This window comes from Acromyrmex echinatior, chromosome 18 (genome assembly GCF_024713525.1).
Source record: "Acromyrmex echinatior isolate Ae372 chromosome 18, ASM2471352v2, whole genome shotgun sequence".
NCBI classification, from domain to species: Eukaryota; Metazoa; Arthropoda; class Insecta; order Hymenoptera; family Formicidae; genus Acromyrmex; species Acromyrmex echinatior.
Genome location: NC_141869.1, coordinates 1,404,992 through 1,423,469, shown reverse-complemented (window position 1 = coordinate 1,423,469; position 18,478 = coordinate 1,404,992). Strand labels below are relative to the sequence as shown.

Here is an 18,478-nt window from a genome sequence, read left to right as displayed (position 1 = left end):
AATCTTATCCGCGACGCTTCTTCATCTCGGCGGCACTGGTGAACGACGGTGAACGACGGTGAACGACGGTATCCTCCTCTGCGTCCTTGCAGCGAGGTGTCGGTTGATGAGCCCGATATCGCGTCGAATACTCCGTCCGTGGCTAAATGCGACGTGGAGCGTTCTGAAAATTTTTTTCCATCGATGACTTTTGCCAGAAATTAAATCGTGCGCGAGTGAGTTTGAATACTTCTCCCTCGAAGACACCCTCCGTGCCACCTTTTAAAGATTCTATCCGTGTGTCTCGTGCCTCTATGCCTCTGTCAGTTTTTAACGGAATTCTTTTCCATGAAATATCATCGATAGAATTCTTGGAAGTTTAAAGTTTAATCGGTGTTGCCGGACGCTGTTGATTTGGAGGCGGGTCGCCTTATCGATCACGGTATGTCAAATGATTGGGACGCGCGCTGGATTCGGTCCCCTGCTCTTGTTTCGCTCGCCAAGAATCAACCGAGAACGATCAGCGGCTCGCGCTCGCTGACTTTCAGACTGATCGCACGCGCGGCCCTCATCGTCGATTTCTGGCACGAGACTACGTGTCTCCCTCCTCGAATTACGCGCTGGGATTCACCCTCCTCGCCGAGCCTTCGTTGATCATTTCGTGCGGTGGGGCAGCGCGTCGTCATTCAAGAATACATCTCATCCAATTTTCGGTCGAAGGGGAACAGGAGTCACAGGATATTAGGAAGTCAACACTTTGACTGTCCCGATTTTTTCAATCGATTGCCTGTCACCCTTGTCGGCTCTGTTTTTTGTGGCTGAACTAGTGTACACTTTTAGAACTTAGTTAGATAGGTATATGTTTGATATTTGGCGAAAGCGAGAAAGAAAGTTTTAATGCAGTCTAATGCAGGAATAAAAAACAGACTTACTATTGTATTTTGCACTTTAACTTTTATACAATAAATATATGTAAATTGATGTTAATTAAAAATTTCATTATAATTAAAGGATTATGTTCGATCAAGGCGAGTTTATAAAGCAAAGTATCCAATAATAATTTTGTGTGAAATTTATAATTTTCAGTTCAAAAAAAATTCACAGAAAAAACTTGAGCAGTAAAACGTAAGCAATGAGGAACATGTTGGATTTGCTTACGTTATGGCTTTACAGTCTCTATCGTGATTAACCAATTCCTTTTTAAGTTTTTTTTTGTGCCTTGCCTAAAAATAATTGTGTGTACACAATAAGATTTTAAGGGCCTAAGCACGAATGATGAATCGTGTCAGAATCATAAGTTGATCAAAACGTATGTTGACTATAATTTATTTACGGCCATCCTTGTGCAGTCCCTGAAACTTTATATTGAATTTTTTGCGCCGATGGTTTTGCGTTTTAGCGCCGGAGCTCAAATTGGATACGCCTGGATTAATCACTTTCTTACAGTTTATGGCTTAGAACTTAAAGATGTACGCCTTAAAATCTCATTGTAGGCACCCTTAAGGCACTAAGATTCGTCTTAATCAAATATTTTTTACTTTATTGTCCTAAACATATTTCTTGATTTTTTTCATTTAATATTGTTAAAATTTCATGTCTTTTAAAATATTTATAAAATGTATTCATATTATATAATACAAACGGCGCCTTGGAATTACATATGTAAATGTGTTCATAATTAGATACACGTGGCAGTCAAGTATTGCAGAAATATAATTAAAGAAATACAATGAGCCAACGATTAACGCAAAATAAAAACGGAGAAGAATCTTAGATTTTTAACGTATATTTATTTTATCTACGTGTGAATTGAAAATAATAAAATTATTGTGCGCAAAACTAACGTCGGCTCTCAGAAATTTTTTAACTATTAAATCAATAAAGGAATATAATGTCAATGAGAGCCGACACAGTTGTACGTATGTAATAAAATATAATATATTTATGTTGATCATCAATTACAGACATTTCGATCACATGATTCAGTCATCCTCAGTGTATGAATATCATTTTTCGGAGTCAATTAGAATCGTTGTAACAAAGGTGCAGGTTGTAACAAAGAGCAAATTAATGAATCATCATTAGATTGTCCAAATTTAAAAACTTCATTGTCTGTTGTACTTAATTGAATTCCCAAAAATTCCGTCATTTAGCTAAAATTGTGTTAACAATTGAAAGTATTTAGCAACGCTGTTGATAGTCATGCGTTAATAAAATTAATTATATCAATTAGAAAAATCTTGATAGTCAATGTATTAAAATTAATTGTATCAATTAGAAAAACTTACTCTGTGACTCGGCATAACGATGATTCGTTATAAATTAAAGATGTGATTATAACTATGAAAACGTGTGAGAGGACATTTCTAAGATATTTTTAAGATTTTAGATAAAGAACAAAAGGATTTAATAAAAGATTTAATTTCGGAAGCGATCCATATAAAAAAGCAAAAAAATGGACTGAATTTACAAAATAACACGGAAATGTTAGATCCGTTATAAAATGACTGTGAATTAAAAAGACAAAATGATGTTTCCTTGCTTTACAAGTTATAAAATTCATTGATTTTTTATTTAGTGATTTTTCGGTTTATGCTAGTAATTTATTTAGTTGTTTTGTTTGATAAGTTATATTATAATTTTGTCAATTTTTAGGTATGTATTCTTCTTAACATTTATATTTATAAACAATGCGAACACAAAATCCTCTCACACGCTTTCAAGACATAGTTATAATCACATCGAATTTATAACGGATCATCGTTATGCTGAGTCACAGAGTAAGTTTTTCTAATTGGTATAATTAATTTTAATACATTGACTATCAACAGCGTTGCTAAAAACTTTCAATTATTAACATAATTTTAGCTAAATTAAGTATTATGGAATTCTTGTTTGGATATTTAGCTAAATTATAATAAGTATAACAGACGACTATAAAGTTTTTAAATTTGGACAACAGCCTAACGATAATTTAATGGTATTCGCTCTATCTTTGTTACACGATTCTAATTGACTCCGAAAAATGATATTGATACACTAAGGATGACCGAATCATGTGATCGAAACGTCTGTAATTGGTGGTAATCAACATAAATATTATATTGTGTCGGTTCTCATTAGCATTATATTCCTTTAATCTTTAGAGCCTATACTTCTTTGATCGCTTAGATTTCTACTCGCACATATTGATAAGGAGTTTAAAGTAAAGGCACAGTGTATCTCGAACAGCGAAGTGTCGCGTCGCGAACAAACCGCCTCGAATGAGCCGTCGCTGTATCTAAATACGGAATGATATTGGGAACAAGAGAACGAAGAGACACGCGGAAAAGGAAGACGGGCGTTATGCAAAATGAAAGAACCAGCCGGCTGGGGAATGAAAAAGGAGAAAATCGAAGGACATCTACGAAGATAGCGGTATATAGACGTCGCTGTAAAAAGGAGAAAAAAGGGGGTTAAAGAGGGAAAGGTAGTTACGGTTAGATCATAATAAAGATTACCGTTAACAATAACGAAAACGCTAACTTTTCGCGTTAGGCTTATGTAAAACAAATATCGAGTATAATTAATTAATTAAGTACATATTTAACTTGTGAGTTTTTTCTTAGACTTTTTTTTTTATACCAAATTAGACGAGAAGAGATCAGGAATCAATTTCGACTTACGACTTAGCGGTCCAACGTTTTTTTAAAAGAAACGCGATTTTAACGATTACATTAAATACATGATTAGCTATAAAATAATATATAGGTATATCAGATCTTAAATAATGACAAGTATTTTATGGCACGTGTACATTTTATTTTTCGTAATATGTACGTATAAATCAAACTTAAAATCGATGTACTTTCTTACAAATGATATCTTTGCGCGCACGTATTTAGTTATTGTCTGAAAGTATAGCGATATGCTTATCGACGCAGAGAGTGAAACTGCTCATAACAGGTTCATGGTGTATCTAATGCTTATACGTGCCTATGAAGATTCGTACATAATACGTGTTCGTATACGGGTATAAATGAAACTTAAACTCGATGTATTCTTTTACAAATTGAATATGTAACTTTACGCGCACGTGTAATTATTGTATGAAAGTACAGTGATATTAATAACGCGCAGAATGAAATTTCTCGTCTGCTTCTAACGGTTCGCGTATTAAAAAACATTATACGTGCTTAAAAAGATTTGTACGTTATGCATATATTTCTACAATAGAGTAGTAAGTTTTAAGAGTGAACAATTGAATGAATAATCAATTTCTTACTTAGCTCTATTGATCTATCATCACAAAATACGTACATTCTGTATGTACGTATAAATCAAACTCAGAACAACGTACAAATGATCTATGATAGTTTTGCGCGCACACTGCAGATCCAAGTGTGCAAGAAGTGATACAATATATATGTATAATTACTTTAATGTAAAAATGACACTACATATTACTACGTTTAAATGCTCAAATTCGCTTTTTTTATATCGAACAATGTATTTAAATCCATATTTTAATCCGATCACACACACATATATTGTAGTAACTTTTTACATACATGGATTTGCATACATGTTTAATTATTATCCAAAAATATAACCTGTTTGACACATGGAAATAGTCGTAGAACAGGTTCACGTAATCAATAATAATGCTCGAACGTGCCTATAAAGATATGTATCGCGATGTGTCTGTACGACAAAAGGACATTGGACAAGTCATTTTCTCTGTAGCCAGTAATCCTGACTTTCGCATAGTTTTGGATGGAGACAAATCCAGTTCCACAAGGTACTTCGTCTCGGCAAGTTTCGAAACATAAGATACAAGTCGCAGCTCATCACGCGAAGTGCCAAAATTCTTTCGCCATCCAAGACAGCAACTGAATAGGAATACAAGTTATTCCTCGTGTGAGTGCGCAACTTCGATTTATAAACCCAGATAGCATGGAACATTTTAATAATACTACAAGCAACGTTGTAGTAGCCTTGATGCAATGATGATGGTTGATGGATCATCTCGGGAACGCGTGATTCTTTTTCCTCATGTAAATGTGATGATATTAAATATTAATTGAAATCCATCTCCAGAAAAGTCAGGTTTGTTCTCTGAATCTCTTCAATTAATATGAGATTCTCTTCTCAGAATCTCAGAATCTTTTCAATTAATATAAGTAATAGATTCTCCTCCATAGATTAGTAGATATTGCGCCGTAGATATTGCGATCGCGTTATTTTCGATTGTTACTTTCATTCAACATTACCATAACATAAAGAAAAAAAATACACATTCAGAATTCAATTCTCAATCGCATCGTATTAAATCAAACGTGAAAAATCTTATGTCCTGCTGGAGAATGTTTCCTCAAAGAAACAAATTCATCTCAATCAATTATCCAAAATGTACGAACTAATGGAAACGAATTCCTTACATCCAATTCCAATTTACATCAACCCGAGTTCTGCAACACGATCATGCGTTTTCTACACTCATGCACAAGTCATTTCCTACCGATAGAACGTAGATACTCCTTTTGCGATTAATTATTAATTTATGATTCTTGTGGAATTATAAATATTTGATAGATATTGAAAGTTAAATTAAGAATATTTTTTTCACATATAAAATGTTGAAAATGAAAAGAACGTGCAATTGTAATATCTATAGCAAAGATTATATCTTAACACTAATTGAAGAGATTCAGAAAACGAAATCAATCGACTCGCTTTCCTTAAATTTTGATAATTGATATCGTACTTACTTGATGAAAAAAAAATCCTGCGTTCCCAAGATGATTTTCCAGAGTCTTTTCGAATTGGAGTTGCGTGAACTCTTTGCATATTAAAAGGATATTCTCTAAAAATACTGTTTAAAATGAATCTCATCTGATAATAATAACAAGTGAAATCTCATTTTTAAAGATTTAATTAAAAATTGAATCACTCTTTTTTAAGACTAGTTAAATTTTTATATTTTAGAGTGAGAATCCATTTCAAAGAGTTTAAAGAGTATATATTCTTCTTCTCCTGGATGGCTCATACACGTGTAGAAAACGCGCGATTGTGCTGTTACGAAACTTGAATTGAACTTAATAAGATGTTCGCTTCACTATTGCTTACAGCAAACAGTCCTAATGGTAGTAACTATGAATTAAAAGACGTCCCTTGTGATTTAGGACGTCTCGAGGGAAGGCACAATTTTAGATCGATAAGTTTTGTACAATAAAGTAGAACGCTTGTCAAGTCGATCTCTCCTACAATACGATAAATTCTGCAAACGCTCAGCATATAAAGATAATCATGTTCGGAAAACCGAGTGTTCCCATGTATCATTTTATTTTTGTTGTTTGCATCGAATATTAAACAACGATAAAATGATACTACTCGACACTATTCGAATTCCAAATGTGCTTCAATAACAATTTAAAAAATGGAGAGTTTAAGACACTTTACTCGTTGCGTGATTGGCAGTGTAGTATTTTTAAGTCTCTACTTGAAATTTAAGAAATAAATACAATTGAAAAGCCCTTGTAATTGTTCGTAGCGCTACATTTTTGCTAAGAAGAAATCTTCAACTTCATCAAAAAATTTGTTATAACTATAAAAATCTTCAGTAAGCCATGATAAGTAAATGAAATGAATATTGTACTGTTATTCACGAACGGTCCCAAGGGCCTTTCGGAGATTAATTTTCGGGGACATAAAAATGAATAACAATACCATAATTATCAGTTCAATATCAAGTAGAGCTCGATAGAATTTTAATTCGTATTTCGAATTAAAACTGAATGTCATAATGAAATCAATTAATGTGCAGTAATGCCATTTCATAATTACTTACGTTACACTATAATGTGTAGAGTAGACAAACAACCTGCATACCCGAATTATGGCACATATGCGATATTTCTTAAAATTTTCCACTTTTCCCCCTCCATATGCTTTAGCGTGTAAACGTCAGCGATTACAAAATAGCACTATTTTAAATGGTGTAGGAGAATCGAAACAGAAATATTTGATTTATCACTATGATAACAAGATTGTATCGTATTAAAATAAACTTCAGTTGTACATTTAACAACTTTGTCCATGAACACCTGTTTATTACTTGTACCACATTATGGTCTCTTCACGGTCATAATATAACTCTTGTAATGCAGCAGAAAATCTTAATTTACATGGCAATTCGCATATGAATATACACATGTACACGCATGTAACGAACCTCACGCATATAATATACTCGCAGTTTCTTTAAGCGGATTTGTCGCCTAATCGTCTCTCGTGACATTTACAGACAAAAATTGCTACGTTATACTGTCTAAGAATCTATCGCGATTAACACAATTTAATTAGTACTATACTTACATAATAGTTAGCACTAACAAAATATAACAATAGTCTTTGGCTCGTACGCTCTTCTTTTGTTTTCATACAAGAGAATGCGTATTTTCAGACGTATTATTTCTATATTTACACTATGTAAGAGGTTTATGCATCTATTATTTCAATTTAATTGTTTTACTTTGTCGATAAACTTAAAACGATGAGACGAGTAGTGATCTCGAAAGCTCGATTTGTGCGAAAATGCATTATCCTGACAAATATTTCGTTCGCGTTTATTAAACATAAATGCGATTCGCGAAGACAATAGACAACATTTTCAATGCTTAAAAGTTTCTGAAACATAATGAAATTCAAGAACGACGTGAACAGAAATAGAATAATCAAGATAATATGAAAACTGTAAAATGAGTATAGAATACCAAAATTATATGTAAAATAATGGTACATACAATCGAGTTTCATAGACATTATGTAAATGTCATTGTATATTCATTACTGCTGTAAAATTCTCTTCCCAAAAAATTAGAAATTATTACGTTTCTGCTTATCAGATAATTTCTTAACTACTTGACAACTGATATTATTTCATAATATTAAGGGAAGGTGTTAGTCTAGGTGCTGAAAAAATAAGGTGTTTTTAAGAATTTTTTTTACAGAAAACATTCAAAATTTTAAATTTTTTTATAAAAGATATATATTTTACGAATATTTCTAAATTTTTTCCATTTTGGATTTCGTCTTCTCTTTATTATGGTTCAATCATAGACTTCTATAGGAGTGTTCGAATTCCTATCTGGATGTTCCCAAAGTCACCGTGTCATCCTTATTTAACATTTGGTAAGGTAAGTTTCCGAATGCAACCTCTGACAGCTTCTCTGTTATGCCTATTTCCTCTATATTTCCTTACAATGTTTATAACGTGTGAGCGTAAAAATGAAATGCGCCTCTATTACCGACTGTCGACTTTTGTGATAGAACTGAACCTGATTCTGAGCTGTCTTTGTTTAGTTTACGTATGCATATGTATGCGTTCTGTCTGTGAATATATCATGTGATAATGTTATAAATTGTTAGTGATTTTGTCTCTTTGATATTGTTTGTGTGATTTGTACACGTGAGAATGTCAATTTGAAGGAGCTGTCGAGCGAGCTTATTCTGTAACTTTTATTATCATTGGGTTCGAGGCAAAGCGATTAGGCATGCTTACCGAACGAATCAGCATGAGTGATTTTTACTAGAGACCCTTTAAGCAGACACTGATCATAAGGATTTCGTCAAATTTCTCCAAAGAAAGAAATATAGACTATTCTCACTCTTCCACCAATAGTGTGCATACATCATGTATGAGTCTCTAGTTTTTTGTTGTCCAACCTGTGGTCCAATCAATCATGTTTAATTATTTGGCAAGCAGACTAAGGATGGGATTTCATTTGTGCGTTTTTGTCGTACGACAAATTTTTAAAGCCTTTTGATTATCTATAAATTCGAGGATCTCTCTGTCCTGCATGCATTTATTGTATGACCAAAATGAAGTTCTATTCCTAATCGCTTCACAAAAGCGTTAAGAATTACAGAATAGAGATTTATTATTTTATTTGTGCGTTTTTGTTATACTACTCACAATTTAGAATTGTGAGTAGTTTTTTGCATATATAATATAACAATATCTGTCTTTGTATAATACATATGTATAATATGTATAAAACGTACGTATAATACATAGTATAAAAATTATGTATAATAACGTATATTTAATACATCCCAACCTTGCATATGATAAATGTGTACAGAACAGAGAGGATCTCTCTATTCTATAGCCAATCAAAAGACTTGAAAAATTTATCGTAAAACAAAAATGCATAAATGAAATCCTATCTTGGGACTGCCTTCAAACATGGAAAAATCAACAATATCGTCTGCGAGATAGATAAAAATTTGTAGGTTCAATCCATAATAATTTTCGACGAATTCCAAAATGGAAGGATCCTAGAACACTCACAAGTACATTTATTGGACCATAATGACGAGAAGAAATATAAACACAAATATTAAGAGATATTCATATGAAATATATATTCATATGAAATATATATTAAATATGCATATTGTTTCAAAATTTTTGAATTTTTTACACATAAAAGATATATATTTTTTTATATTACATTTAATATGAATTTCGCATAAAAAATATATATATATATCGCATTTTACATGCGTAATACATATTTAATACGTATTTCGCACATAAAAAAATATATATAAGTTTTTTCTTAATTTTTGCGCCTATATTAGATTTCTTTTTTCATTCGCTATTATGGTTCAATGTTTCCTTTAAAACATTCCTAAAATGCCTAATTTTTTCAACTCTTAGAAAAAGAAGATCCTTTAATGTAGCAATGAGATCAACATGATGATAATGACTGATGATTGCTTTAATATAACTGTAACAATTTTTAAAAAGTGTAATAATTTACTAGGTTTTTGAGAGGAACTTTTGTCTTTTATTTACCTTTTATATCGTCGTCATATCCATTGAGCCGCGATTATCAATGGCAACGATAATTACGATATCGTTGTATCTCTCGAGTGTAAAGGTTCTTCCATTGATGGAAGAGAAGACGGAACAGAAGACGAAGGTGACGAATATGGGGAAGACGTCGAAAGACGAGACTCTGGTGAAGGCGTGTTGGGTAAAGAAATTGCATATGGTAAATTTACCGCAAGTTCGACGAGCATATTGAATGAATCACCATTGTGTTCGTGAAAATAAGCGTTTTCAAGACTTCGCGTCGACAGGCCACGATATGCGATGTGCTGTTGAACGACGGGCGATACTAGATGTTCACGGGGTGCGCTCCAGTATGCAGCAGGTTCTTCTTGGGCAGAACTCTCAGAATTGTCCATATTGGATGAAGGATTAGGCCTACAAAAAAAAAAACACTATCCTTAATTTATTGTTCTTAAAATTTGATGGCATTTTTCACAACGCCAGGATATAGTGTTAGATGCGCGCGAGAATCAGCGAATATTCTCAACCATCGAAAAATGCGTGTTATTTGAAAACGCTCGACTTTCACATACACGACTCTTTTTCCTCATTTTTTTTTTATTGCCTATTTGTCTTTTTAATTATTTATTTATCTTATTATGTCAGAGAAAATGGCGATCGCGCTTAGCGAATGTGTTGAAAGAAAAAAAAAACTATTAGAAGGCACTTTTAGCGAACAACAGTTGCAAAGCTCCCACTTATTTTTTATACTGGACGCAACTGTTGTATCAATTAAAAACTTGCCTTCGTCGAGCATACGGATGAGAAATAGCGTCGCCGTCTTGCTCGACTTGAGCCTCAGCGTAAGGACGAACGATTACGTTGGGCCATCGTATCAAAGGATGCTCCTCCTCGCTGTGGTAGTCGTTCAAACTGCTCTCGTAATCGTTCGGACAGTCCTCGCTTCTGCGTACGCAAATCTTGAATGATACATCTAATATTTTCACACATCTAATCTATTCTCCCTCTTTATTTTCTTAATTCTCCAAAAAAAAAGGAAACTTCGCCATTGTTAGCACATTAGCAGATTAGCGAATTAGATGATAAGCAAATTAGTTGATAAGTAAATTTCTTATCGAGCTTTTTCGTATAAGTAGGTCGGCGTTGTTGAGTCGATGGAATTCTTTGTTATTAATTGTAGAGAGGATAATAATTGAGATGCAGAAAGAGATACTTACCGATATGTGGGCTCTTCCATTCCACGTTGAGGAAAATTTACGTTGCACTGTGCTGGTGGGTCGTCTTCAATCGGTTCGAGAGGAGTTCTTCGACCATGCCGAAGGGGACTGCTAGAGTTTACGCGACGAGTACGACGTGATATTGTGTAACGGTTTGGATCTTCACCAGCCTCTTTTAATATTCCAGGAAGAATGCGTCGCCTGGCATTTATAAACCAGTTACACACCTGCAAAATTCAATAATTATTAACAAATCAAACTGGAAGATAATCAACAAAAATCAGCTTGAACTGTTATAATCGCACATTAATATTAGGTGTTGGAATTAATTCGTAGCGTTTTTAATGAAAGAATGTTATTTATTTCACATGAGCATTAAAAAATACATTAATGAAAGTACTTCCCATCACTTGTAAAACGCTACGAATTAATTCCAACACCTAATAAATCAATTATTGTTGCCTATCTAAAAGACTGAGGTCTGATTTTTCATTATCAGGTAAAAAAAAAACACAAATTTATTATTTAGGAGTTATAATAATTGGATAAGTAGTAGACAATCGTTGTAAAAGTAAATAAAATATATTATACAAGAAGTCGAAATATTTATGTTACTGTCTTGATAAATTATAATTTCTATAATAACTGGCAACAATAACTGCATAGGATTATGCTCCTTTCCGAATTAAATTAAATTAATAGAAAATTCAATAGTGCACATGTCGAATGATCAGAAATTATAAAAATCTTTTGGCAAGACATAAAAAAATCTAACTATAAGATTTATTACAAGTTATTTAAAAAAAAGAATGCAAACAGTTATGGATTTCGATTGTGCAATCCCTATTTTTAACCTTAGCTGTACACATTGGGATCTCTAAGATCCCAATGCAACTTTCTAAATCGAGATTTTTTCGCGTTTCTAAATTTTTTTCTTTTTTTTTTTAATCTTATATCTCGAAGTTCCTTATCGACTTTTACACATTATGGGCTTGTTTCTTAATCAATTCTCCATCGAAAACAAAATTAATTGAAATATATCCATTTTTACGGAAGTTACACGGTAACAAATATGGATGGGGTCCCAGGGACTCCAGTACATCAAAGATGCAAAAAACAAGTGTGTACAGCTAGGGTTAATAATGGTAATTATTTAGAATATCTCCCCCCCCCTATTTAAAATCTTAAAAATATACTCATTCGAAGCGTTTTCATTCAAAAGAATCTGACAAAAAAAAACGCGGCCTCATGTATCGAGTTATCAAGCGTTAAAGTTAGGGTGCATTTCGAGTTACGCATAAAGCGCATGATATATCGTTTTATTCTTCTTTATTATTTGGTGAACAACAAGGACAAATGATGCATCATGTGCTTTATGCGTAACTTCGAACGCACCCTTAGAGATTTTAGAGTACAAGGGCGTGATTTCGTAACTGTTTTACTTAAAAATATAATCGAGATGACGCAACACCCGAGACGAGAAGAATCAATCAAGATTTTAACGGTAAACAAACCTCTCTTTCTTAATGTTACCCCCTTCAATGCTACCTTCCAGTTTTCCCGCCAAACGCGTTCAGAGCCGTCGCAAGCAAGTATGCAGATATAACTCTTAGCTCGAATCTACAATAGATTTTTAAGCCTTAAGCCATAAGAAATGGACGAATCACAATCGATATTCTTCGCATTCGGTTGTAATTGATCAGCTTCTTACGGCTTAAGATTTAAAACACCTTGTAGATCGGGACTTAGGGACTTCACACAATAAAAGAAACAGCGAACAGAGAATTTCAACTTATCAGAAATCATGTATTGTGGAATACACAGTTTTTGATAGGTTGAAATTCTTATTCTCTGTTCCTTTTATGGTGCGGAGTCCCTTAGAATCAATAGAGATTTCAAACAAACAAAAAATTAATAAGTCATAAATACCGGTTTTTTTGCTTTCATTACTTTCTCGGTATATGTATCTATCTTTCGATGAAACATTTAACTGCTATACCACAATATATGGCTATACCAAATGACACGTCGCGTCGTCACGCCGGTATACTGCACTCTACAATCACTGCAGTCATTATTGTTACGAATAGACGAAAAGTTTTGGACTCATAGTGGGGATAAGCACGAACGGACGAAGCGATTGGAAAGCCAAGTAGAGGTGGTGGAAAAAGAAAAAGAAGGGATGAACAAGATCAGGGAGTTAAGCATAAAACGCATGATGCATCATTTGCCCTTGTTGTTCACCAAATAATAAAGAAGAATAAAACGATATATCATACGTTTCATGCGTAACTCGGAACGCACCCCAGGACATGATCTAGCCATATTGTCCCTGTTGCTTCCGCTTGCTTTACAGAAGACAGGAGCCACTAATTAAGAAGAAGAAAAAGGAGACGAACGGTCGAGAGGTAAAGGGATTTAGGATTGGGGTACGCGATGCTTGTGAGTTGGAAGGCTCTGCTTTAAAGATTAAAATATCTTATACAATTGGAAATAATGTTACTACTAAGTTATTGACTAGATTTTTTTTTGTGACCACATTGACTACTCTTTCTCGCTGTTAACCGAAGAATTGATTTAGATTACAATTTATATACGTTTTTATAATTTGACTCAGTATAACATAGATGAATTTGTAACATATATTGTGGACGAGATGATTCGATTAATACATTTTTTATACCGTTACAAAAATTAATTTCTAAGTTTTTAATATATTCATATAAATTATTGTTAAGAGTTTTTATTTCATTTATAAACACGGCTGGTGAGAATTTAGTATGGTCGAAATGTTCCGTGAAATTATAATAAAAGAGTAATAAAGATTTACTGTTTACATCTCAGAGCTCGTTTATTGAAATGACCTGACAGAAGCTCCTTATTTATTGTTTAAAATATCATCTCCAACTCAATTTAATGCTTAATAACTCGATTCACGAGCCCGATTGCCAAGTTTTTTTTGCCTCGATTTTTTCGTTTTGAGTGAAAACACATCGAATGAGTATAGTTTTATTAAAATTTTAGATGAGGGGCTATTTCAAAAAATTACCATAATAAAATTATATATATACAGGATATTTGGAAATAATCGTCAAATATTTCATGGATTCACAGGATAGAGAAGACTAAACTGAGTCGAAAAGTTCTCTACCATTTTGCAATTTTCGCAATAGTTAAGATATTAATTACTAAAAATTGCCAAATATTGGTCTTGAATAATTTTTTATTCAAATACTATCAACTTTACAGAAAAACTGCAAGAGACAAAAATCATTTTTTTTCTTCTCATAAAGTTCTGAGAATTTTTTCAGAATTTTTTAATACCGTATTTTCTCATGTTGATAAAAAAAAAAGAAATTCTTAATGTGAAAATAAATTTCACTTTATTAATACATTCTCATAAGTTAAGAATATCTGGTACTAAATCTTTTAGAAGAATTGTCTCTAAAGTTAAGAAAATTCTTTTAATACCTATTTTAGAAGACAAAAATAAATGGAAAATTATTAAATTGAGAATGAGTTATGTTGTCGATGTTGTTATTATAACAAATAAGCGATATGTATAAATCTAGTTTGTAATAAGTATACACATATTGGGTCGACACTTGGCATGAACTGAAAGTGACGGACTCGTTATTAATAGATCACGAGTTCAAATCCCACGTATAGAATTTTCGTAATAGTTAATATATTAATTACTAAAAATTACCAAATATTGGTAAGCAATTTATAATGCAGCAATTTATAAAGAAGATTTTTATAGAATTTGAAAATCTATTAAAAAGAGCATTTACCTGCATTATTGTGAGGCTGGTTTGGCTGCTGAGCGTCTCCTTTTCGATGTCGTTAGGATACGCGTTGAACTTATGCTCGCTCAACCACCGCTTCAAAATATTTACAGCCTCTTTGGGCAGATTTCCTCGTCGCCTTCTCCCCGTGGCATTTTGTGCGGCGACAGCACGGCGATTTACGCGGTTTTCTCCGCGACTTAAGGGTGACCCACGTGGCGATGTGTTTTCCGCCTCCGACGATATGCTTTGTTCATCGTCAGTGGGAGGCGACGCTCTCCTTGTGGCAAGCCGTCGATTGCAGTAAGGCACTGTAACAAGAAAATAATTTTACTATTAAATGTATGCTATTAAATTAATTAAACACGACTCAGAAATATGATATCGCGGTTTTCAGAGAATCTGAGTGAGAAGTTTGGTCTATTAATAATTGCAATACTGTGGAACAAAAATAATTTTTTTTTCACACATAAAAAACTCAAATTATTATCAAAAGTAGAGACAAAATGTATATAAGCGTACGTGTCCGTTCTGCTATATCAAATCATTTGTGTTTTTTACGCACATTTGAAGTTTTATGCATATTTGAACAGATTATTTCGGCCACGTGCAAGATGAAATTTTACAATTGTCTGAAAATCATGTATTTTCATACAAAATTAGTTAAATGAGTAAATGATAAAATTAAAGCGGAAATAAAGGAAGATGTTGAAAATATGTATTTTTCATTCAAAATTTTCGATCTTTCTACAAAAATGGTCATAACGCCGCCATTTTCTCTTGAAGTTAGCTATATATAACGCCGCGATCCGATTCAGACAATGCTTACGAATCATTTCATCTTTGTCGTTTATCAAACGAGCATTATTAGTTATGAACATTTTCAGATCATGGCCTAAATGGGGATTTTCAACTAAAAATACATTTTTTCATCATTTTGCTCTACTCCAATCGCTTGAATTTGATTGTTTTCTCATTCAGCGATCAATTTTACATGAAAATACATAATTTTATGAAATATATACATAATATTCAGATTTTGTAGAAAAATCAAAAATTTTGAATGAAAAATACATATTTTCAATATCTTCCTTTAATTTTATCATTTTCTCTTTCTTAGCGACTAATTTTGTATGAAAATACATGATTTTCAGACAATTGTAAAATTTCATCTTGCACGAGGCCGAAATAACCTGTTCAAATATGCATAAAACTTCAAACGTGTGTAAAAAACACAAATGATTTGATATCGTGGAACGACACGTACGCTTGTACATGTTGTCTTTTAATAATAACTTGAGTTTTCTATGTGTGAAAAAAAATTATTTTTATTGCACAGTGTTACAGTAACATTCCGTTCAGATATCAATGTTACCGCCGGCGCGACTTTGTAGTTACGATGTTTTATTGTTGCAAGTGCATATCTTGCTTTATAATTCGCACAATATTAGACCAGAGAGTACTCGAGTTAATTTAGCATATTCTTTTTCCTAGATGTTGATAATCCCGTAATTAAATCGAGAAGTGTTCCGTCCGCCGTCAATGTAACATATGTCTATACATATAAAATTTGTTCCTGAGTTGCAGTTCATGAGCTTGCTTTTATTTTCTTTTTATAATTATTTCACAAGCTTGTAAGCGGCAACTTGGGAAAAATTTTTATATGTGTGTGTATGGACATGTTATATTGACGGCCGTCGGATTCGAAACACTTCTCGGTTTAGTTACGGAATTATAAAAATCTAGAAAAAGAATAAACTGAACTAACTCGGTTCGGAAATTTCTTTCTCTAAGACGACAAACATCTAGGAAAAAGAATAAACTAAACGTGAAAGGTGAAAAATTTTCATTTTTCATGTTTTCGCTTCAGAGGAAAAGTTATATGATCGATATCCTGGGGTGTCGAATCGATGATTGGTTTATTCTTTTTCCTAGGTGTTTGTCGTCCAATTCGCTTTTGCATCAGTATATCTTTCTTCCTCTTCTTTCCTTTCTTGAAACAAAAGGAAGAAAGATGAACTGACCTTAATATGCATCTAACAGGGAAGTTAAAAGATAAAGTTATACACATAGGATGCTTTTTATTTGATGACACAAGTCGACACAAATCGACACAAATGTCGTTCTACCTTTGTCACTCTCTGAATGTCAATAAGGATAGAACAACACTTGTATTAACTTGTGTCATCAAATGGAAAGCATTCAGTGAACATTAAAATAATGATTAATAGCGATTTCTTTTGAACTTTGTACGGAAACATAGCTGGAAGGTAATCTAGATTAATGACACGTCATTTTAGCTCAGAAAATAAAAAAATCGTAAGAAAGCGTTTCTTATAACGTTTTAAATAAGGATTTTTTTTAGTACCAGGAAATCCGTTGCCTAAATCACACAATACTATTCCTTATTTAAAATATTATAATGAAAAAAATTTTTAATTGTATAAGAAAAGGAAAAAATGGTATTTAATTATGCTGTTGAAAACTTAAGAATACATTTTTCATAATTTCTGAGACACATGATAGTTTCAAGAAGTAATTTAACAAGTTTCTATGTAAAATAAACACTTTGTAAGGATAGGGTAAAATTACTAGTTGTAGATCACTCTTTATAAAAACATTCATATTTTTAAAAATATAGAATTCGCTCGTATTACGCAAAGCAACTGTGAGAAAGTCAGGTCAATGAGCTAATTGTCAGATGTATAAATCAAATATAATTAAAATATTTATTGTTTATATTTATTATTATAAAATCCAATAAATACGTTTCGTGACCACGGGTCACTTCTTCAGCGTATAAAACTGATAACATTAATAACAAAAATAAATAAAGTCGAAATATCAAGTCGCTAAATTATCTCTTATATTCTTATAATATAAAATAAGGGAGTTTTTGCAATAATGTGTAATCTAGATACGATGAACGCTACCAGTCACGTTATCTTTTTCTTAATTAATGTTATAATGTTAAGAAAAAGATAACCTGAGTTTATCCTTCACGTATCTGAATAAATGATATTGCAAAAACTCTCTATTGCTAGTCTTGATATAACGTAAAAAAAAATGTTGTTCATCTTGAGATCCTTGTATAGAAAATTATTGGAAACGTTGTACATATTAATCATTAGTCCTGAAGTAATTGCCGAATCCTTGATGAAATTACAATTGTCAATTCTCTCAATTGATTAGTCATCGGAACTTCATTGGTTAGCGAAAATCAGATGACAATCGAAGTTAAGTTGGTGTAAAAGTTTTGATTTTGTAGTATCAAACTTGAGAAGTCAATCCAAATCACTCCAACTCAGTCAAACGCACAAATTCAAATTTTGATCTGTAAAAAATATATCTGAAAAAATCACTACTATTCCAAATGTCACCCTAGAGGTGACAGGTCTATAAAATTTATCATCCCATCAATTCCCTTCCATTTTTCTTGGAAAATGCCTCATTCAATTTCATCAAATGTAAGCCTTCCTTATAGTAAACAACTCCTGGGCATCTACATGCTGGACTTATTTCGCCGCACTTATATTGTTTTGTTGATAGCCTACAGCCGATAAGGCGATACAGCCATGCTATTGGCAGACGATTTTTAGGGCTGTTTCAACTTACCCTGATGAAATGCCGGATAGGCGGTTCCAGAGTGC

General features: G+C 32.7%; 1 protein-coding gene across 3 annotated transcripts in view; it reads right to left on the bottom strand.

The window, feature by feature from the left end:
* Positions 1 to 3,758: 3,758 nt before the first annotated feature.
* Positions 3,759 to 18,478, bottom strand: part of LOC105152260 (uncharacterized) — a 54,034-nt gene continuing 39,314 nt past the window's right edge. For 2 of the 3 annotated variants that reach the window (XM_011066434.2, XM_011066433.2), the window contains exons 2-5: positions 14,835 to 15,139; positions 11,041 to 11,267; positions 10,607 to 10,768; positions 3,759 to 10,237 (exon numbers count right to left, since the gene is read on the bottom strand). In XM_011066434.2, the coding sequence (XP_011064736.1) occupies positions 9,877 to 10,237; positions 10,607 to 10,768; positions 11,041 to 11,267; positions 14,835 to 15,139 (1,055 nt within the window). In that variant the 3' untranslated portion in view covers positions 3,759 to 9,876. The remainder of the gene's footprint in view (positions 10,238 to 10,606; positions 10,769 to 11,040; positions 11,268 to 14,834; positions 15,140 to 18,478) is intronic. The other variant, XM_011066435.2, reaches the window with a different exon arrangement.